At 35.1% G+C, this 23,312-nt stretch overlaps 2 protein-coding genes across 5 annotated transcripts in view; one reads left to right on the top strand and one right to left on the bottom strand.

The window, feature by feature from the left end:
* CNOT2 (CCR4-NOT transcription complex subunit 2) overlaps positions 1-23,312 on the top strand; it is a 130,119-nt gene that overhangs the window by 50,905 nt on the left and 55,902 nt on the right. For 2 of the 4 annotated variants that reach the window (XM_039245613.1, XM_039245614.1), the window contains exon 2: positions 6,851-6,993. In XM_039245613.1, the coding sequence (XP_039101544.1) occupies positions 6,946-6,993 (48 nt within the window). In that variant the 5' untranslated portion in view covers positions 6,851-6,945. The remainder of the gene's footprint in view (positions 1-6,850; positions 6,994-23,312) is intronic. The other 2 variants (XM_039245612.1, XM_039245611.1) reach the window with 1 other exon arrangement.
* LOC120240784 (ubiquitin-like) lies at positions 4,233-5,597 on the bottom strand. The gene is made up of 2 exons (XM_039245617.1): positions 5,593-5,597; positions 4,233-4,746 (listed from the first exon to the last, which is right to left on the bottom strand). The coding sequence occupies exon 2, from the start codon at positions 4,728-4,730 to the stop codon at positions 4,365-4,367; it is 366 nt and encodes a 121-aa protein (XP_039101548.1). The 5' UTR covers positions 4,731-4,746; positions 5,593-5,597; the 3' UTR covers positions 4,233-4,364.

Below are 23,312 nucleotides of genomic sequence, written 5' to 3'. Positions count from 1 at the left end.
TATATTTTTATATGATGATGTCACATCCAAAATTTAATAGCACTCAGAATAAAGCTAGTAACTATTTTCACTCTCCCATAAAGTATTTTCTAGAGATTTTACTTTAGATTCCTGACATTTGATTCTGTTACCAGTTTGTTAAAAAGAGAGAAACTTATTTAGTTTAATTGCAAATTAAGAGGTATTAGAAATAAACTTATTTAATTACAAATATTAAATAAAAATTTGAGCCTTTTAGAAATTTGCTTATTACATTGTTAAAATATCTTTTAAATATTTTTTGATATAAAACTTTTATATCAGGCTTCTTTCAAAGTATAATTTAGACATACCTATTAATCACTTAGCATTTTATCGACTTTTAATTTATTTTCAGTTGACCTATAACATACATTCATTACCGGTGAAATGATCTATTTTGTAAAAATCTGAATGATTAGTATTTAAAGTGTTTTATATAGAGACCAAACTGATAACAATAGAAGATGGTTCTGACTCTAATCCAGTACCACATAGTTTATTCTCATATTGAGAAATCTGACTCCTGCCAACCACCATCTATTTTACTTATTGTTTATCTCCAGTATACATGCATAGCAGTTTCAGAATTATTAACCCATAGCTCTGTGATGAATCATTGTGCCAACTAGGTTTCATTATTTATGTAGAGTTTTTCTCCCCTTTTATAGTTAGCAGTCATAACATCAATTTCCAAAGTTACTTAGGTCAGCACATTTCTCATACTCCTTTCCTTACAGTTGTATCATACGTTTATAATACTGTTAGTCTTTTTCCACATTTGTATTTCTAACCTCCTGGTTGAATTTTAAAATTTGCATCCGTTCATGTTCACTCTGTATGTTGTGAAGTTCTGTGGGTTTTAGCACATGCATAATAGCATCATATATCCATCCACCACTCCAGTGTTATATGGAACAGTTCCATTTCCTTAAAAGTTTCCTTGTGTCCCCCTTGGTAGTCAGTCACTTCTTCCACCCTTTCCCAGGCCCCTGGAAACCACTAATCTATTTTCCCTCCCTGTAATATTGCCTTTCCAGAATATGATATGAGTAGAAACATGTAATATATAGCCTTTTTGATCTGTATTCTTTCCCATAGTAAAATACATTTAAAATTTGCGTTGCACGGAATATTAGCTTGATCATTTTTATTGCTGAGTGGAAATCTATTGTATAGATGTACCATTTTGCTCATTCATCTATTTGAAAGGACGTCTTCATTGGTATAAACATTTGCGAACAGGTTTTCAAATAAACATAGGTTTTTAGTTCACTTTGGTAAATACCCAGGGGCACAGTTGCTGGGTTGTATGGTTAAGTCTGTGTTTACCTTTATAAGAAACTGTTGAACTCTTCCAAAGTGGCTGTATTTGTCTTCATTTTTGAAAGATATTTTAGCTGGATTTGGGATTCTTAGTGGATGGCTTTTTTCCCCTTTCTTTAGTTTAAAAATGTTGAACCTGCTTTGTACTGTTTCTAAATGAGAAGTCTGCTGTCATTCCTGGTTTTTTCCCCTCTCTGTTTCAGTTTATGTATATTTTCCCTCTTTTGTCTTTAAGATTTCTTTTTCACTGTTTTCCAGCAACTTGATTTTCAAATTACGAGGTTTTTGTTGCTGTTATCCTTGGTGGTTGAGTTATTGACTCTTTGAATATAGTTTTCATCAAATTTAGGAAAAATCTGACCATTTTCTATCCTTCACTCGTTCTGGGACACTAGTTACATTAAAGTTAGGCTGTTTGATATTGTCCAACAGTTTACTGTCTCACTTGATACTGTTTCACAGTTCTTTTTTTCTTGTCTGTTTTCTCAGTGTGTTTAATTTTTTATTTTTTTTAATTACCAGCTGTGTCTTCAGTTCACTAAACTTTTCTTTGAAGTTTAGAAAAGACTACTGTTAATCTTATCCAATGCATGTTTCAGATGTTGAATTTTTATTTCTAGAAGATCAGTTAGAGTCTTTTTTTTGAATGTGTGCATGAGTGTGTGTGGGGTGGGGGGGGGGTGGAGGGCAGAGGGAGGGAGGGGAAGAGGGAGGAGAGACAGAATCTCACGCAGGCCCCGACACCCAGCCCCAATGCGGGACTGGATCCTACAGTCCTGAAATCATGAGCTGAGCCAAAATCAAGAGTTGAAGGCTTAACGGACTGAGCCACCCAGGCGCCTCCAGTTTGAGCCTTTTAAAAACTGTTTCAAGTAATTATAAACTCATAAGAAGGTATAAAAATAGTACAGAGAAGTCCCATATACTCCTCCAGTGAAGTCCCATCTTCCTCCAGTGATGTCATCCTAACATAACTACAGTACATTATCAAAACCAGAAATTGGCACAAGCTCTCACTTTTTTTTTGTTATGTCTTTATCATTCTGTAATATTTTATCAAATGTGTATATATATATATAACCACCACCACAAGCAAGATACAGAATTTTTCTGTCACCATAAATTTCTCTGTATTGCCAACCTATGTCTTTTCCATGCCCTTGCATTTCTGTTACCATATTCATAGTTTTCTTTATCTTCTTGAATTTTGGGGATATGTTTACAATGCCTGTTTTAACCTCCTTGTCTAATGATTGTATATCACCTATATCATTGCTGGATCTTTCTACTTACTATATTTTACTTTGGGGTGTATTTCCTGCTTCTTTGCATGACTGGTAATTTTCTATTGGATGCCAAATATTTAATTTTATATTATTTCATACTGGAGTGTGTTGTATTATTTTAAATATTGTTGGGTTTTGTTCTGGGTTTCAGTTATGGCAGTTAGGAGTAGCTTCATCCTTTTGAGACTTGGTTTTCACTTTGTTAGTGCTGGTCCATAACATCCTTAGTCTAAGACCTATTTGGTTTCATTGTTTAGGCATTCATTACCTTCTGAACTCTATTCAATACCCAGTATGTTAAAGCCATCCTACTGTAGTTGGTGGGAACATAAATTCTGGGGTTTGGTTTAATTACTTTTCAGAAGCTTTATCTCTAGAGTAGTTTTTTCATATGTGTGCACAGATAATTACTCAGCTAAAACCTTGAGAGTGATCTGTCTTCGTATCTTTGAAGCTTCTTTTGTCTGCAGATTCTTTCTCTTCATTTGCCCTACAAATTGTTGCTGGCTTGATGTCTCCCCTAACTTTGGATTCTTTTCTTTTAATTCACTGAAACCTGGCTTCAGTAGGGCTTACTTTAGTTGTTTGTTTGTTTTTAAAATTTTTTTTAATGTTTTATTTATTTCTGAGAGAGAGACAGCATGAGCATGGGAGGGTCAGAGAGAGGGAGACACAGAATCTGAAACAGGTTTCAGGCTCGAACCCACGAACCGAACCATGAGATCATGACCTAAGCCGAAGTCGGACGCTCAACTAACTGAGCCACCCAGGCGCCCCCAGTTGTTTTTTTCTTGACGATTTTTGTCCTGAGGTTATATCAGGATCTCTGTCCTGAGATGAAAATCATTGTTTTATATATTTTTATCTAATTTTCTAGTTATTTAAGATAGGAGAATAAGTATAGTCTCTGTGTTTTCAGTTTGGAAAGCATTCTGCCCTATAGAAAATGTCACTGTAGTTTTGTAAATATTTGTCTTTTCTGACTTTTGAATGTTTAGCACTCTGTAGGAAAACCAGTGTATAAACTTTAATAAATGTAGGAAGCTAGAATTTTCTCATACTTGCTCCTTTTCACATATTCTGTCTTACGTATATACTTCCATCCTTTTTCATATATCATGCATCTTTTCATTCCCAAAGAGTAACACAATCTATCAGTGAATACTTTTATTTAATACAAGATAATGGTGACAGATGTTTGCTTTTTCATGGTTACTCAGAAGAAAATAGAGTGCCTTCATTCCTTTTTCCCTTTGTTTACCAAAAGGGGATGATGATTCATATATTGCTTAGAGCAGATAGTGACTGTTGATTGAAACCTTAGACATGAAATGCTTCAAGTTATCCCAAGAGGGAGAAACAAAAGAAATGAACAAAAATAAGTTTTCCCTTTGTACTGAAATCCATAACATCCCAAGTTAATATTTTTCTTTTAAATGGTAAGTTAACACATTAAATAATAACTTTTATCTTTAATTAAGGTATTATTTAGCATATGAAGTCCGAATTATTTTTTTATGTAGTTAGGTTATGCTAACATACATTATATTGAAAATTGCCTTGACTGATTTTTTTTGTTTTGTTCTTTTGTTTTTTTTTTTTAGTTCATGTCTTTTATTGACCCATATATAATTACTTGTCTTCGGGTTTGTTGAAGCAGTAGGTCAGACAACATTTGCCACAATAATGTCTGTCAAAGTGGCTAGCCATAAAAACTCCATCACCACTTTCATCTTAAGGGCACTCCTGACGAAGGCGACTGATTTTGCCATTCTCATCCACCTTATAGTATTTCAGGACTGCCAGTTTAACCTTCTTTCTCTTATGCTTATTCTTCTTGGGAGTGGTATAAGACTTCTTCCTTTTTTTAGCACCACCATGAAGTCTCAACACCAGATGAAGAGTGGACTCCTTTTGAATGTTGTAGTCAGACAAAGTACGCCCATCTTCTAGTTTCTTGCCAGCAAAAATCAATCTCTGCTGATCAGGAGGGATTCCTTCCTTATCCTGAATCTTGGCCTTCACATTTTCTATTGTATCCAAGGGTTCGACCTCAAGAGTGATGGTCTTCCCCGTAAGAGTTTTCACGAAAATCTGCATCTTGGCGGCGGTTCCGCTGCAGATGGCGGATCGGAAAGGAGCCTTGACTGATTTTAGATTGCTAATAACATTTTTTGATGAAACTAGTATAATGTGATGGTAATGTATGGGCTTTAATTTAAACATAGCTAATTTAATAAGGGAAAAATCTTGCCCTGTAAGAAGAAAATGAAATTTTACGTTATTATCCATTGAATTCAGAGCTGCCATGAGTAGATTAATAGTTATGGCAAGTACTATTTTAAATTACTAATTTTATAAAACACCAACATTCGGGGCACCTAGGTGGCTCAGTTAGTTGAGCGTCCAGCTTCAGCTCAGGTCATGATTTCACAGTTAGTGGTTTGAGCCCTGCAGCTGGCTCTGCTCTCAGCACAAGAGTCTGCTTCAGATCCTCTGTCTCCCCCTCTCTCTGCTCCTCACTTGCTCATTCCCACTTGCTCCCTCCCTCTCTCTCTCCCTCTCTCTGCCTCTCTCTCTCTCCCCCTCTCCCTCTCCCTTCTTCCCTCTCTCAAAAATAAATGAATATTTAAAAACACATTAAAACAGTATTAATTTGGGGGGATCCCATAAATAGTTTTGCTCTCATTTTGTAACAATAATGAAAATTTAAATTAGAGCTGAATGTACATCACTTAACTATTCTTGGACATCATTTCACTTGATTATTTTATGAATGTCCTAATTTCTTCCTGGATGCTAAAGATTACATTTATGGCAGAAAATATACTTATGGTTTAAAAAAATCTTTCTCTTTTGTTGTTTGAGAGACATACTTAATATCACTGGTACATACAAATTGGTAATGAACAATTAATATTTTTGGCCTAGAATCAGACATCTTAAAGTAATTCAGCCAAACATACAATAGAAGGTGGTCCACATTAAGTATAGAGCACCTACTAACTTTGGATTTGTGATCAGACGTAAAACCAGAGATGGAATGTAGGCTTTCATTATGTGGATTCTTTCATGTAATAATACTAATTTTTAGTGATTTTTCTTGAAAATGTTTTCTGTCCTTATTTGATTGCTTTTTTAGAGGTAATCCATAGGGGAGGTGTGTGTGTGTGTGTGTATGTGTGTGTTTTGATTGGTTTTAATAAAATTGATTCATTACTTACTATGAATTTAAATTAGAGGTTTTTATTAATCCTCTCCCAAAGCAAATTTCATGTGATGTTAAGTAATTGTTCTAAATTTGAACTTCTAGTGGTTAGCAACTATTATTATATTAGTTCAGTAGGTATATGTACCATTTCTCTAGGGTAAACATTTTACTAAAAAAGGTGGGAGACATTTGTCTGGAAAAGATATTTTTACAAATTCTTTATAGGTATTATTTTGCAACTTTTGATCTTTCTATTTCAGTTTATAGTTTACATTTTTGAGTTTGCACCACCTCAGCTTCAGTTACTTTTTTGGTACCTTAGGTGCCTAGTGCCTCATCATTTTGGATTTATGTATCTCTGTCCAGGTTAAGAAATGAGCTCTGTTATTTTTCTGCTTCAATGTAAAAAATAAATAAATTAGAGCTTTATGAAATCGGAGGATTGAAGGACAAAGGCATCTAGAAAGTTGGCATGTGTTGCTACTCTTCCTTGGAGTAAATTTTAAAAAGAAGATTAAGTTTGCATCTATTAATCATCCTGAGAGTATATGATGTATTCCAGTCTTACGGGATAGGAATAAACCTCATAAACTGAATGAATAACAGCTCTGATAAATAAACCTTAGGAGGAGAATGATTTGAAATTACATGACTGAATCTGAATTAATTGGATATTTCTCAGACTAATAGAGTATTTAAAAGAAAAAAATATATCAGTTAAGGGCTAAACTTTTTTGTCCATTGTTTTATTGACTGTAAGTGTCTTCCTTGTACGTGACGTCTGTTAGACAATTTTAATTGGAGAGAGTATAAGAGTTTTTTATATTTGATAATTTTTCAAAGTATCTGCCAGTCTAGTCCTCCCTAGATGGTTAAGAAGAAGATGGGTTATGGTATTAAAATAGTACTTTTTGTTTTTGTTTTCTGTGTGTCATATTGGATATTTTTGCTGCTGTTCATATGTTTACATGTTAGTAATTTTGACGGCTTTTGGATAATTCTACTCTAGAGGGAGAACTGGTGGGCGGTCCTTCCTGTGACACGACCCTTGAGTGACAGTTCTGTTTGATTGCCTCCAGTACTGTGAGGAAAGGACACGACTCTATGGTGAGGACTGATGGACATACATTATCTGAGAAAAGAAACTACCAGGTAAGATCAGTTTTTTTCCCTCCTTTTTCTCTGTTGATCATATAATAGCTACATTGAACTGTTTAATGTGTTATATTTAACTGAAACCAGAAAATTGGATATACTCCAGGGAAATAGTTGGGAACATTTAAATCATGCTTATGATAAATGTATATTTTTTTAATGCCAAAATATTTTTTGGGTACTTTATGATATGTCAAAACTTAGATTATCTGGTATACAGTTTATGACTCCATGGTTGGATTCAGAGCTAGTGTTCCATAAAACAAAGTGCTGACTACATATATATATATATATATATAATATAATATAATTCCTGGAAGAGTAAACCTGAACTCAGGCTATATTCAGAGTTAATTTACCATCACAGATGTGTAGACAAAATTCGTTAGAATAGAAAAGAAATAGAAATGCAAGTCCCAAGGTGCTCGGAGACCCAGTTCTATTGAATTTGTCATTAGCTTGCTGTCCTTGTAATGCTAGATTCTTGTTTTGTCATTTATTAAGCTGGTTAATAATATCCTTTCCCTATGTAGCATGTAGGGATGCTAAAAGGTGGTTGAAGTGTAATATTCCTTTTTCTGAGGTTTTAAAAGAAGATGAATTTTAAAGATAGTGGTATGAAATAGTGATTAAATGTTTTTTAATTTAATTTTTTGGAAGAAACCCTCCTTTGTTTAATAGTGAAATTACCAAATTATGCAGTGATTCAGAGTACAGAATAGTTCAAAGCTCAAGTAAGAATAAGCTTTCGGTGTTCTGCATGGGTACATACTCAGCCTCGCTCAGACCCTTCCACCTGCCAGTTTCATTCCCTCTAGGCTGTTGAAGGCAACTTAGTATTATAGCAGCAGCTTTGATTCACTGACCATTTACCTGTTAATCATTTATTTTAGCCCAGTGAATCTTTTCTTCCCTCAAATTGGAAAGGTAAATAGTAGGAAAAATTGTGAATAAAAATAGTGTCCAATTATTCTTCTTTCACTTGATGTCTGAAGTTTCTTGCCAGATCCTTATGATTTTAGTAAGCCATAGCTGTGGCCCTGTAGAAACCGTTCTCCCTGTAACCTTTTCTATTCAGAGTTCTCATAGACTTGACCAATGTGGCCTTTTCCTCATTTTCCTACTTGCTCCTCTGGCCTCACAGCTGCTTCCAACTACCTTGACTCAAGATTTTAATTGGTCACACTACCTGAGCTGTTGCATCTTTTGATAGATTCTGCTAAATCATTTTAAGATTATTGTGATTCCAGGATATGTGGCTTTTTAGTGCTCATAATCAAGTTGGTAAAGTGTAAGGATAGGACTTTTGTAAGGTTATACAGTATTGCTAATTTACTTCATGGAATCATTTTAATACAGAGTTCCAAAATTTACATTTAAAAAGGTAATAAAATGAGATTGTATTTTACACATGAAGCGTAGAGACTGATACAGGCATGGAACCTGTGAACTGCGAGATCATGACCTGAGCTGAAGTCAGACAGCCAACCGACTAAGCCACCCAGGCGCCCCTCTAATTTCCCTTTGTGATGTGATGTTGAAAATATTAAAAGCATATGAGAAATTGAAAGGAATATTAAATAAATCACTTGTATTTGTATGAATAGCACTAAAAGTTTATATATGCTGACATGGAACAATTTAGATTTTTAAAAATTCTGTTTTGAGGAATTTTGTTTTTTTGTGTGGATAAAGTAGGATTTCTTTGTACTAGTGTTTGCACTCAGTTTATCTTTGAGGACTTTTGTTTTTGAAGGCCACTTGATGTTTTGTAGTGATATTTAGGCGTCCTGATCATTGTAGGCTAATATTTCAGAGTTTAAAAAGGATAATATTTCTCCAATTCTCATTTCCTTATAGACCTGATTAAAGCCTTAGGAATTTAGTTTAAGAAAATGTATTCCTTCACCTTTGTGCTAAGAACCAGTGACTTTCAAATGGGTGTTGGTGGAAGTACTGACTTTTTATACTGGTATTTACTTTGTTTCATTTCTTTCTAAAAATTTAAACCTAGTTAAGTTTTTGGAGTTTGAATCAAGTAGTTGAATTTTATTTGCTTAGACTGCAGTTTAGTTCAGGTGAGAATTTATTTAAATAATTCATATTTCATTCTTTTTTGGAAGGATTGTCAAGTTTTTTTCCCCCAGGGAAATGTAACCCCCAGTTTTTTGCTAGTATTTACTTATCTTCCTTTAATTTATACTAATTTACCTCAGTGATAAGTATGTATAAATCCAACCATGGTAATTACTAATTTAATTCATCACTGGCTTTCCCTCTCTTAGTAATAAACTAAACTCGTATATTTTATACAGTACTTCCTTATTCTGACTTCAACATGCTTTTACCCTTCCACTGTCTCTCCTCTGACTTCCTAGTATGCATTTTTTTCATTTAGGAATACAAAACTGATTTTAATCTCTCTACCATACACTGTTACAATTTTAAGTCTTTTCTTGTTTTAATTCCTACTCATGTAATGCCTCATCGTTGTTTCAACAGGACTCAAGAATTTGGTATTCATACTTCCAGAAGTACACTGATAGGAGCTCAGTATTCCTTTTCTTTGCTCGCATAACCTTTGTATATACTTCTAGTTTAAAATATATTTTTTTAATGTTTTATTTATTTCTAGAGAGAGAGAGAGAGAGACAGTGTGAGCAGGGGAAGGTCAGAGAGAGGAGACACAGAATCTGAAGCAGGTTCCAGGCTCTGAGCTAGCTGTCAGCACAGAGCCCCACATGGGGCTCGAACTCACGAACCATAAAATCATGACCTGAGCCGAAGTCGGACACTTAACCGACTTATCCACCCATGTGCCCCTATACTTCTAGTTTAGTGTTGACCATAATAGATTGCAAGTTATCTGTTTATTTGTCCTTTTCTTCCTGAGCACCTGTTCTGTCTAATACTGTAGTCACTAACCATTAGTGGCTATTTAGATTTAAATGCATTTAAATTAAAATTTAGTATCTCAGTTGTATTAGCCACATTTCAAATGTCCATTGGTACTGCCAGCACCTACTATGGTTTTGGGTAAATAATAGTTGTTTAATGAATGTTTCAATAACATTAAATTAAACAAGGAAATAAGTGAAAGAAATTGTAGAGTGTGTTGGGTAACATAACTACTGATGTTTTCACGATTTTTAGATGTTACCCTGAATGGAACTTTTTATAATATGAGGTGTTTGATCATGTCATGTTGTTTCGTCCATTGTTAGCTACAAACTGAATCTAATGCATCCTAATCCATATGTTCCTGAAGAATACCTCACAGTCTAAACTGCTGAATTAACTTTGTGGAATATAACATCCCACAGAACTGTGGCAATGATTGTATTCATTTCCTCTTCCCTCCCCCGTCATTAAATATCTTATTTCCTTTTTATATTTTAAATCACTGAAGTTATAGGGATACATTGCAAAACTTTGAAGAATAATGGAATATAAAATAGACTGAAAGTTTACCTTATCTGTTTATAATATTTTTTCAAATTTTTTCTCATGACTGTGTAGGTGCAAAAGGATTTGTTGTCTTTGATTTTTAACAAATAAGCATTTTTCTGCAGCTTGCATATTATATTTAATAGAGAAGTTTCCAAGTGCCACCCTTTCTCTGCCTCCTTCCCAAAAGTAATCACTAGTTTGAATTTTCTATTTCATTCTTTTTATTTTTATAGTTTTGTTACATGTGTGTTTCAGTATATACAGGGGCATCTTTCTTTATGTGTTGTGAGGTGATTTTGCCCATATATTTCATTACTTCAAATAGGAAAAAAGATAATGTATTTCTAGCCCACCCAGAACAATTTCCCAGATATTGCAAAAATAATTCTTACCTATTCACTCAAGTATTTCTGCATAATATAAAACATTTAAAATACAAGTTGCCTTCTTATTTTAACACATTTTAATACATCAGTAGATTATGTTCCCTTTTGGTATGTAAGATAGTTATACAGTACTATATACAAATTATGTTTTTATTTTTTGTACTGTAATAAAAATCTAATGTAAATAAGGAATGAGATACACTGTTTCTTTTATTTTGAGTTACATTTTATCTTACAGCATAGTATCTTAGAGTCATAGTTGTAACATAGTAGCTTTAACCATTCATAGAGACTTCTAGAATGGTTGAAAACTGCACCAACATCAAAGCATCTTAGAATCTGTAATATTTTAAAGTATGTTAAAAATGCATAATGAATATAAAAACCACGTAATAAAGTAAACAAAAAAAAATTTTTTTTAATGGGTACTTAGCAATTCAAGAGTTGTCAGAGTAGATCTGACGCCTAGAGCAGAACGATGGAGGTTTTCATCATTGTTGCTGTTTGGCATTGGGTTAAGGTAAACAAGAGCTAGCTGAGGAAGGTTTAGGTTTAAAAATCGATGTCTGAAACCAGTGAGCTGGTTCACAGTTTATTCTTCTTTTCTCTTGAAACTCTTGGAAACAAATGGCTATAGCCTGTTGTTGGTAGCCAGAGATGAAGCAAGGGGATAGAAAAAATTCTAAATGGATTGACAGTTCAATTTACTTGTAGTTACACGATGAGGTTTGCTCTTATAATTACAGTTTTGAATGGGATGCTTCAGCTTATGTCATGATTACATTATCAACAACAGAAGTCCTGTTGACTCCATGACCTGAATATTGTCTTACTAAATTTTGACATTTATTTTTTATTTTTGTTTCCTTCCCCCTGCCGACAACATAAAGTTAAATGAATTCCCAAGGTACTCATCAGGTAGCTAATAATTACAGGATGCTAACAATGTTAGCCCTACTTTGATTGCATTATATGTTCTGATACTTCTTTTCCTCATCTTCTGAAATCATCACATGAAGTGATTTTTTTTCCAGAAAGCAAGTTTCAAGATACATGGTATCCTTCGTGTCTTGGTAATTTTTTCAAAATGTCCCTAGGCCAAAAGAAGCAACTGAACAGCTCTGTTAAGTAATTAGGTCTAAGCCACTTAACAGTAGTTAGCATGTCATCTTGACAGATAACTGCTGTGTTTCCCCAACATTTAAAATATCTGGCAGCATCCCTATATTCACTGTAGTACTCCTATTGGAAATATTGTATTCTTTTCAGAAAAAAATATTTTCATTTAAGTAATTTGCTTCCTTCATAAACATAGTTTGTGTTCATCATTAAGTCATTCATCATTAAGAAAATTAAAATATTAGTGCGGATAGTTCTGTGAATTGGGAAAAATACAGAAGTAAGCAAAGTTAATTTTTAAAATACACTCTTAGGCCTTGCTTAGACTCTGGGATGATTGCACCTGTGGTGGCAGCTTAGTTTTTAAAATCTTTCTGAATTCCCTCATAAAAATAGAACAGCTAAGTAGCAAAACCCAAACCCGTGAAAACATTTATAACAAAACTTGGTGATGAGGTATCCCCATGAACCCTCCCAAATGTAAGCAGATGAGAACTAACCAAAAAACCTGCATGTATCAGTTTTAGTGTTTAAGAAAGTAGAAAGAAGCATTGGGGTGTCTGGCCTGAGGATAGAAGCACCTCAGAGGGGTGAACAACCAATCTGAAAGTGATTGTGATTATCCAGTTTGAAACTGGGAGAGATTTTGCCCACCTACATATTGGGTCTGTATAGAGGACCTGTAGTGAAGCCTGATGTAACTTGAGCAGCCTTGTTCTTTCAACTCGCAAGATTGGCCTACCAGTGCTCCCTTCCGAGAATTCTCCTGAGAAGTTCCTGGGAATGGAATACAGTTGGGCAGGATAGAGACAACAGAGAACAGAGGAAAGAGAACCCTCTAGATAAAAATGGAGGACAGAGCCAGAAAGATCTCAGAAAACAAGCCAGATTGATTATTTATCTATTCATTCATTCATTTATAAATATTTATTTATTTGAGAAAGAGAGAGCAAGAGTGTGTGCTCCCGCATGAGCAAGGGAGAGGGGCAGAGGCGGATTGGAGGGAGGGTTGGGGGGGAGGGAGAAGGGGGGAGAGAGAGAGAGGAAGAGAGAAAGAGAAAGAAAGACACTGCACGCGCATATCCTAAGCAGGCTCCATGCTCAGCACGGAGCCCAATGCGGAACTCCATCCAGGATCATAACCTGAACCAAAATCAAGAGTCTGATGCTCAATTCAGTATTTTTAAACATAACATGAAACAACAGAAGAAAGAGCTTTATGAAGTTAGAAGAATATTTTGAACCAAGCAATATTCTCAAAATTCAGGAAAATTAAATTCACAAAAGGCCTTTCAGGATTATTTGCAGGAGTGTTTTTAATAATTTTAAGTCTCCTCAACAGTGTTCGTATTGATACATTTGACGTCAAAGTTTTTTAAAGAATTTATGGAGGTTGTGTAAGACATTACCATATTGAAGTCAAGTGAGTGAAGATATTCTCCTATATCTTTTAAAAAAATTGTAAGTTTAATTTTGACAGAGCACGCACACACACACACACAAGGGGGTTGGGGCAGAAAGAGGGAAAGAGACAATCCCAGGCAAGATCTGTGCTGTCAGCGCAGAGCCTGATGCATGGCCCGAGATCACAAACTGGGATCATTACCTGAGCTGAAACCAAGAGTTAGCCACTTAACCCAGCTGAGCCACCCAGGCGCCCCTCTCATATCTTTTAACAGGTTTTTAAATTTTCTCTTTCATATTTAAATTTAATCTTCTGAAATTGATTTTTGTATATGGTGTTAGGAGTCCCAGTTCCCTTTCCTACAAATTTTTAGTCAGATTTATGCATACATAGTTTTCTGTTGCTTTTATGGGTAAATGGTATGTTTAAAATTCTAGGCATTTACCATTATACCGACATCTACTCAGTGTTTTAAATTAATTATTGTATTAATTAATGGTTCCTAAACTTTTTTGCTCTTATAATTTATCTGTAGGTTCTTTAGTAGGAGTTTTCATGTAAATAAGCATATCATCTGGAAATTGAAGTTTTGATTCTTTTATTATTTGTAACTTGGTTTCTGAACTCACTGATACTTCTCATGCACTGTGGAAGTGTTAATAGAAATCTTTTCTCTTATTTCTTTCCTTAAAAGCTTTAAGTTGTTACCAATATGATTTTTGATGCAGTATTTTTGTGTGTGTGGATATACTTTATCAGGATAAAGAGTTTTTCTGTAGCCCCCTTTTTCATATATAAAGTTGTTGACTATGTCCCTTTCTCTTTGTCAGTCTTGCTACAGGCTTGTCACTTTTAATTTTCCAAACCTGTGAGACTTGTTTAGTTATCTATTGCTGATTTCTTGTGCATTTTCACTGTAGCTAGAGAGTGTAGTTAGTATGATACCACTTATTTGTTATGAACTTGAACAAGATGTTATTTGACCAATTGGTGGTTGTATTGCTGTTTCATTCCATTAAATCATATTTATTAATCTTTGTGTCTATATCATCTTTACACACATCTTTACCCATTATTGTCACGTATTATCATTATTGTTTAGATCTGGATTCCATATTTTTTATTTCTTTAATTATTTTGTTCATCTTGTGTTTAGTGTGATAAATTCAACAATTGGAAATTGCTATAGATCATACTTTTTTATTTAAAAAAATTTTTTTAATGTTTATTTCTTTCTAAGAGAGAGACACAGCATGAGTGGGGGAGAGGCAGACACACACACACACACACACACACACACACACACACACACACACGGAGAGGGAGAGGAAGGGGTAGAGAGAGAGAGAGACAGAGACAGAACCCAAAAGCAGGCTCCAGGCTCTGAGCTGTCAGCACAGAGCCAGATGTGGGGCCTTAACTCATGAACTGCGAGATCATAACCTGAGCCAAAGTAGGACGCTCAACCGAATGAGCCACCCAGGTGCCCCATCTACAGATCATTCTTAATGTCTTTTGCTTCTGCTGGTTTTCACTTCTGGTACCTTGCTTCCTTGTGAGTGTGTTGTTACCATATCATGTTTCTTTAGCTGTGGGAATTTGTTGAGTACTGGGTGGAAGGACATCCCCCTGAAGGGGATTTGATTTGCATTTCCTTTTGCCAGTGCCTAAGAGACTACCAATATAGGATCAATTAAAAATAAAATGTTACCTTAGGTTGCAGTCTATATAGGTAGTGTGAATTGAGGCTATAGATTCTCGGAAGAGCTTTCTTTTACCTCTTTCTGCTTAGCTTCAAAATCATGACATTCAAGTGCTTTCTTGAATAAATCATAAACTCTTAAGAGCTTATTAAAATTATGGTGTACCCTTTTAAGGTACTTGCTTTATAAGAAGGTATTTTAACAGCTTTTCTACCTTAGGCAAATTCCCTTTTGTATCTTCTCTGAACTCTAGCTTTTACTTTGTTTTGGGGTGCTGAATTTCCCTCCCGCCCTCAACATTCATTTAAAAATAAAGATGTGGGGTGCCTGGGTGGCTATCCGACTTCGGCTCAGGTCATGATCTCACAGTTTGTGGGTTCGAGCCTCACATCGGGCTCTGTGCTGACAGCTCAGTGCCTGTTTCAGATTCTGTGTCTCCCTCTCTCTCTGCCCCTTCCCCACTCATTCTCTGTCTCTCAAAACTGAATAAATGCTAAAAAAAATAAATAAATAAAAATCATGTTGTAACCTCTGTGGTAGTTTTCACTGATAACTTGGTTCACACTGTATCTGCATTTGTGAATAATGTCTAGCCTATGCTTAGTAAATATTTGTTGACTGGCTGAACCAGTACTTCATGGACCATTTTTAGATGGTATTGAGTGGAGCATTTTTAGTTTTTCTGGATACTATATATACTATAGTGCTAGAAACATGTATCTTAATCACTTTCTAGGTCTCAACTGAAATTTCACTTCTTAAGGGAAACATTTCTTGCTTCTGTTATATTGAGGGGGCTAGCATTATTTCTACCTTTTATCATCATCCATAATTCAAAAATTTTGATAGTTTTCCCATTCCCATTCTTTTCATTTTTCTTTCCATCCCATCTTTTCCCTTCCTTTTTTCTCTTCTTATACTTCTATTTTTTCTTCCCTTTTTGCCTGCCTCCTTCACTTCCCTTTCCTTTTCCTTCCTTACCTTTCTTTTTATACTGCCATTTTCCTTCTACCTGAAGAACTTTTTTTTTAATTATGTGTAACCTAGGCAAAATTATTTAAAGTCATTAAATTTTTATGTAAGGAATTTCACACGTTGTGATTCCTTCCACAGCCTATCACCTGGTTCCTCCAAAGTTTATAATCTTTAAGATAGCACTTTTAAAAAGAACTTCGGCTTAACCGACAGTTGTCATGTAGTCCACAGTTATTTTAGTTGGGCTTCTTTGATCGCTACTTGAATATGAATATACTGATAACATACTACAACAATTTCCAACCTGTAATCTTTGGGACCCAGTTTCATCAAGCAGTTTATTTTAGGGCCACTTTTAGAGTCAGAGTAGATGGATATTTCTGGTTCTCAACTTCAAACATCCTGTACACCTGCATAAGTTCAAATTGTATTTGCTCCTAAACTATCACACCCTAGAGTAGTACAGATCTTTCAGATATACCAATTCCTAAGATTAAAAAAAATTAACTGGGGCACCTGGGTAGTCCTGTCAGTTAAGTGTCCAATTTTGGCTTAGGTCCTGATCTCATGGTTTGTGGGTTCAAGCCCCGCATTGGGCTCTGTACTGACAGCTCAGAGCCTGGAGCCAACTTCGGATATTGTCTCGGTCTCTCTCTCTTCTCTCCCTCTCGTGCTTTGTCCCTGTCTCTCAAAAATGAATAAGCATTAAAAAAACATATTTTAAAACTGTTAGATCTTTTATAGTATCTCTGTTAAGTACTTCTTTCCTACATATCTAACAAGTAGTTCTGTGCTTATAACAAACTACATTTTTACTTTATGATGTATTTCCAACAGTGTGGGTCTACAGGTTAAAGAGCTATCAGGATAGACCTTACCTAAAAAACATTTTTGTGATGCCTTTCTGATGGTGATGAATTCTTCTACATTTTGTATGTCTGTAAAATCTTTATTTAATCTTCATTTTTGATGGATTTTTTGCTGGGTATGGAATTCAAGATTGACAGGTTTTGCTTTGTTTTATTTTAATATTTTAAAGATTTTGCTCTACTGTCTTCCAGCTTAGATAACTTCTGACCCCCCAAAAATATCTTTTTTTAAAAAATTCATTTGTTTATTTTAAGACAGAGCACATGTGTGAGCAGTGGAAGGGCAGAGAGAGGGGGAGAAAGAATCACAAGCAGGCTCCACACTGTCAGCACAGAGCCCAGTGCATGGCTTGAACCCATGAACTGTGAGATCAGGACCTGTGCCAAAACCAAGAACCAGATGTTTAACCAACTGAGCCACTCAGGCCCCCTTGTCATTCTTATCTTTTATCTTTAATCTTTAATCTTTAATCCTCTTTACATAATGTAACCTTTTCTTTCTGGCTAATATTAAGATTTTTTTTAAAATATTTATTTTGAGAGAGAGAGAGAGCGTACGCCGGGGAGGAACAGAGAGAGAGGAAGGGAGAAAATTTCAAGTAGACTCAAAGCTGTCAGTGATCAAGAGTTGGACACTTAACTGACTGAGCCACCCAGGTGCCCCAGTATTAATTTTTTTATCACTGGTTTTACATATTTTGATTATGCTGTATCTTGGTATAATTTTCTTCATGACTCATGTATTTCAGATTTATTGATCCTCTTGAATTTGTGTTTAGAGTTTTTATCAAATTTGGGAATTTTTAGTCCATTATTTCTTTAAATATTCTCTTCCTGTTTTACTTTGGGGACTCCAGTTATACATATAGTAGGTCACTTTATGTTGTCCCACAGCTTACTGGTGTTTTAAATTCTTTTCTTTCCTCTATGTGTTTTTTTTTTTTTTTTTTTTTAAGTTTTATTCTATTTTTGAGAGAGTGCAAGTCGGGAAGGGGCAGAAAGAGAGAGGTGGACAGAGGATCTGAAGCAGGCTTCACACTGATAGCAGAGATCCTGATGAGGGGCTTGAACTCATGAACCGCAAGATCATGACTTGAGTCAAAGTTGGACACTCAGCTGAATGAGCCACCAGGTGCCCCATTGCCTGGTAATTTTTGTTTGGAGGCCAGTCCTTAGAAATTTTACCTTTTCAGTGCTATGTATTTGTATTTTTGTTAATATTCTTGAGCTTTCTTGGTGACAAATTATAGTTAGAAGCTGTTTGGGCTCTTTGAGACTCCTTTTTTGTCTTTTAATTTTAAGGTGTTTTACACAGAATCCCAGTAGCTTTTAGTCTAGGACTAATTTTTCCTAACTTCTGAGCCTGTACTGTTCTGAGTATTCTATACAATGTCCTGTGAATTATATTTTAATATTTTGAGTTGTGGGAACTGTCCTGTGTGAGCCCTGGAGGTTGTCTCCACTCTTTTTCTAGCCTCTGGTACTTTGCTCCATACATATGTTGATCAGTACTTAGCGGAAGATTCTAAAGACACCTTGTTCCGATCTTTAAAACTCCTTTTCTTTGCACCTCTCTTCTGTCTAGCTGCCTTGGTCTACCTAGACTCAGCTACACTTAGTCAATTCGTGGACATTTCTGAGTTACACCCGGGCTCCCTCTCCCTTCACTATAGCCCGGAAACTCCACCAGTCTATGAGCAAGGCTATTTGTAGATCTCACATTTATTCTTTCTCTTCTCTCGGGAGTTATTGTCTTGAACTGCCTTATGTTTTATGTCTGACAACCATTGCTTAATAGATTTTATCCTTTTTTAAACTTGTTTCAGGTGAGGCAGGAGAAGGCGGTGTTCTTACTACTCCATTTTGGTTAGAAGTACAAATTACAAGATTTCATTTTTAAAAATTACATTTTGGTTGAGAAGATGGGTGAGACATAATTTCTGACAAAGAGAACAAGCTTCTGTGTCAGTATTTAGTTAAGGATTGAATACTTTCTATTGTGTAAGATACTATGTACTGTGTACACAGAAATATTAGACCTGTTCTCAGCACTAAAGATCTTTTGGAAAGACACGTAAAACATGACGTGTCAGTAAATATATTACACCTCCCATATGAAGTCATCCTAGCTATGATTCTCTTTAACCTAAAGCAAACAGTTACATGATTTCCCTTGAATTCCCTTATTCAAGATTTTGTAGAATCTGATAGACCCATAAATACAGCGGCCATTTCCCTTCTCAGGTGAAGTAATAATTCCACTGCTATTTCTAGTAAAATATATATCCTGTAGTAGTCTCTCTTTATTGTCTAACCTTGCTCAGTAAATTAAAGACACAATAGTACATATGCTAATGAAAAGGAGGAAGATAGTTTTTCAAGGTTAAAAAAATAAAGATCTTTCTCATTTAGGGCCGGAGATGCCAAGAGAGACTGTTTGGGACATGTAAAATTTTATATCTTATTTTTTCTAGTGGGATAAAGGCAGTGTAATAAAGCTGAAAGAATGTGATTGTTAGAGTAACAGTTTTGAGACATTGTTCTTCACTTTCTACCTACATTACTTTCGACCAGTTAGGTAAAGTCTCTGATACTCTTGGTATTTAAGAGTGAAATCTTTACTTGATAATTGGTTTCCTTGTAGAAAAGTTTCAGTTAACAAACAGTATAGAAGAATGAAAATAGCAAATCATCATTAGAGCATCACAGTAATAGATGCTGCAAGCAATATCCATGGATGAATGCTATAATTAGTAGTCAGGAATTTAAGGATGAATAGATACTTGCATGCTCTCAGAGAGTTTCTTTCAAAACATTCATTGTTTAAAATGGGAAAATAGTAATCTACAGATGAGAAGACTGGTGGATGCCCCAGCTTAATCAAGATCAGAGTTAATCACCTATAATAGAACATATTACCATCATATACACTCATGTATATATCCATCATATAGGATACACTTGAGAAGGACACATTATCTCTGCAGTGAGGTAGCTTTAAATATGTATAACCTCTGTCTAGTTATGAGAAAGCAAGACATACCCACATTGCAGAACATTCTATGATGCACTTAATTAACATCAGTGTAACTAATGACATCAGTGTAGTGAAAGACAAGGAAAAACTGAGGTAAAGTCTTAAGGTTGAAGACTGAGGAAACCTAAATGTAATGTGGATCCGAAATAGAAAAAAGATATCAGTGGAAAAACTGGTAAAACTATATAAAGTTGTTTAGTTAATAGCTAATTTCCTAGTTTTGTCACTTAAACTGTGGTCAAATAAGATGTTGCCACTGGGGAAAGTGGGGCATATGGGAACTTGGTACTATTTTTGCAACTGATCTGTAAGTCTAAAATTATTTCCAAATAACAGGTTTTTTAAAAACGGTGACAGTGTTTGACAGAGCTTGATAACATGGAGTTAAATTAGTCTTTTTGTTGATGGTGGTGGGGGACCTCATTTTGATAGTGTGTGACATTCTTTTTTCTTGAGCAATTTCATTTTTCCACAGAAAATATAAAGTCTGAAGGCGAGATAGAGGGCTGGTTCTTACATTTGATTGGTAGTGTTCTATAATCAGGTTAAGAAAAGAAAGCTGAGTATCAAATATACAGTTATAAAATGTAGTCTTTACTTCATCCATCAATTTTCAGGTCTATGTCTCACCTTTCATCGGTACTTTGGCTAAGTACCAAAATTTAGAGCCTATCCACTTGGTTTTTTTCTGGAGAACAAATCTTTGGTAGCTTATTGGAGTTGCAAGGGCTAGGTATTCTCCATGATAACTGCTATAGGGAAACATCTTTGCCCTATCTAGATTCTACAGACTCCACCCTTCCATGCCTCCATTTGAAGTAAAAGTAATCAATTGTCTTATGGAGGTATTGTTCTGATTAAGTGAGGACACACACACACACACACACACACACACACACAGTGCTTTGAACAGTATTTATCATTCGGTAAACATTCAGTACCTACTATTGCTTACGTTGTAACAGGCCCACTCCACTGTTTTAGACTGTTCCGGCAGGGCACTGTTTGGCTGACTCCAAGGAGTTATATATTCCCATGGACTACAGTGCAACCCAGTGGCTCCAAGTAGTATAATTCTTCTGGTGTGATTTTTTGTTATACAAAAGAGACATATCTTGTCACTTAATATTAAACAGTAAGTCTGAAATACTTTCAAAACAGCTTTTTAAAAAAGGTAATCTAACTTGAGGAAAAAATTGAGGAAATGGGGGAAAAAAAGTTTTTTTAATCTCCCGGTCCTTATCTTGTACTTCTCGTAGTAGGGCAGTCTAACCACTGAAGGTTTCTGGTAGTCTATTAGGTATTTTGGAAGTGGTTGTCAATTTCAGTGCAAAAAGGTGTAAGAGTTTCATTCGTGTTTCAGAAATGTAAGTTCTAACAATTTTTCATCATAATCCCATTACTTTTAAAAGTAATTGTGTTCATAAAAGTTTTGCCTTCTGCTGTAAGCACTGCATTGGTCTGTTAGTGTCATATAACACTCAGGTAATGCCATGCATGGAATAAGATGACACGTTCATGGTCTTTACATTCATATGCAAGGCACAGTTTCAGATCCTAAAGAGACAAATGAACAGACAAAAGTTTCTGTTCTTACGAAGCTCACATTAGAGCATAGGAAGAGATTAAACAAAATAAATAAAATACATTATATATTATTTGTTGATAATGTTATGCAGAAAAAATTAGATAAAGAAAGGAGTAGTGTCTAAGGAGTTGGGGGAAAGGGTAGTACAATTTGAAATAGACAGGAAGTCGTCACTAAGATGACTCAATACCTGAAGTTGGGGGTGGGTAGGAAACCATATAGATAGGTATCTAGGGGAAAAGCATTCCTGGAGGATAGAAGTGCAGAGGCCTGGAGACAGGAGTGGGGAGTAATGTGGCAGGAGCACTATAAGAGAAGGGGAAATGATAGGAGATTTAGAAGTAAGGGTGAGTTATCTAATGCTTTGGAAGCTGTAGTAATGGGACAGGAAGCCATTTTAAATGTCTTTTCACCTCTGTTCCCTTTGATTTCTGATGTTCCTTTATTCTGGGCATCAAATAGATAAAGTATATTAAGAGTAGAAATGTGATATCTAGCAGAAAGTAGAGCTTACTGAATGTTCATTGAATTAATTTATAGGACAAGATATTTAGAAGTATTTTAAAGGTCCTTTTTTCCCTTGCTGAAGGAATACGTATTTCATTTTTAACTGCTTCATATAACATCATTTTTCTGATACTTCTTTACATTTAGTTTGCAATTCCAAATATTTGTCTTCTTCAGTAATATTTATGTTCTTGAGTAGGTGTTATCTTTAAATAACTTAAGCATCTATTTTTATTAGCCTTATTATTCATAATAGAATCCAGCTTTCTCTGAATAATTCACTTATAATAAAACAAAGAATCATGCTAATGTGAATAAATATGAATTTCTTTATTGTAAATAAATCCTATTTCTTTTAAGTCCTCTATTTAGATTGATTTCTTTAAGTCTTTAAGTTTTTGTCTTTATCGAGTTTGTTTCAAGTTCTTTCAATTGAAGTGTCCCTACTTGTTTTTATCAGAGTGAGTCATTTTTAAGAAATTTGATTTTTTTTTAATTTGTTGAGACTTATTTTGTGGCCTAATATATGTGATCTCTTCTGGAGAATGTTCCATGTACATTTGAAAAGAATGTGTATTCTGGTGTTTTAGGATGGAATGTTCTGAATCATTTCCTCCCAGAGAATAATATACTTCTATCAAAAGGTATCTACCCTCATTTTTAAAAAGTTCACTGATCCACTTTTAGGAATTTAAGTACATCCATGTAACCTAGCAGTCTTTCTGCTGGTTGATGGTGTTAATATGTATGAGAGTCCAAGATTTAATTGGAGAGTTCAAGATTTAATGTTGAGTGCTTAGGAGAACAAGAAAAAGTAAACAAGGAATAGATAGGCAAAGTATTTTCACATACTTAGATGGTTTCATGATCACCAGGTAAGCCCTGTCTTTGCATTTCTGAAAATGTGTGCAAGTTTATAGAAAGCTTTTTTGCCTCCTGTCCTTTTTTTGATTCATACTTTGAATCAGTCTGAGAGATGATTCTGGGGTTGGGAATAATGAAGATGTGAACAGAGTCATAATGTTGAAACTGGACATTCAGATCTTTATAGCATGATTTCCTTATTTTTCAAAGAGCAGAAGAATCCCATCTTTTATCATGTCCTGGTTGGACTCCTTTCTTATCGTTTGCTGGAGTTTGAACTTCAGAGCTATGGTGTCAACCCTGCTGTAGTATCTCAGGGGAGCTCCTAGTGTGGGGCTGGTGTCATGGCTCACCCTCCAACCTTTCCTTCTTCACTTCAGCCTCCAGCTCTGAGCTTTCCAATCCCCAGAGTA

This window comes from Hyaena hyaena, unplaced genomic scaffold (assembly GCF_003009895.1).
Source record: "Hyaena hyaena isolate Hyena2069 unplaced genomic scaffold, ASM300989v1 scaffold_262, whole genome shotgun sequence".
Classification (NCBI taxonomy): Eukaryota; Metazoa; Chordata; class Mammalia; order Carnivora; family Hyaenidae; genus Hyaena; species Hyaena hyaena.
This window is presented reverse-complemented; position numbering and strand designations above follow the sequence as displayed.

What these genes read in the sequence shown, in the direction of transcription:
- LOC120240784 (XM_039245617.1), bottom strand. Translation starts at nt 4,730, where the DNA reads ATGCAGATTTTCGTGAAAACTCTTACGGGGAAGACCATCACTCTTGAG.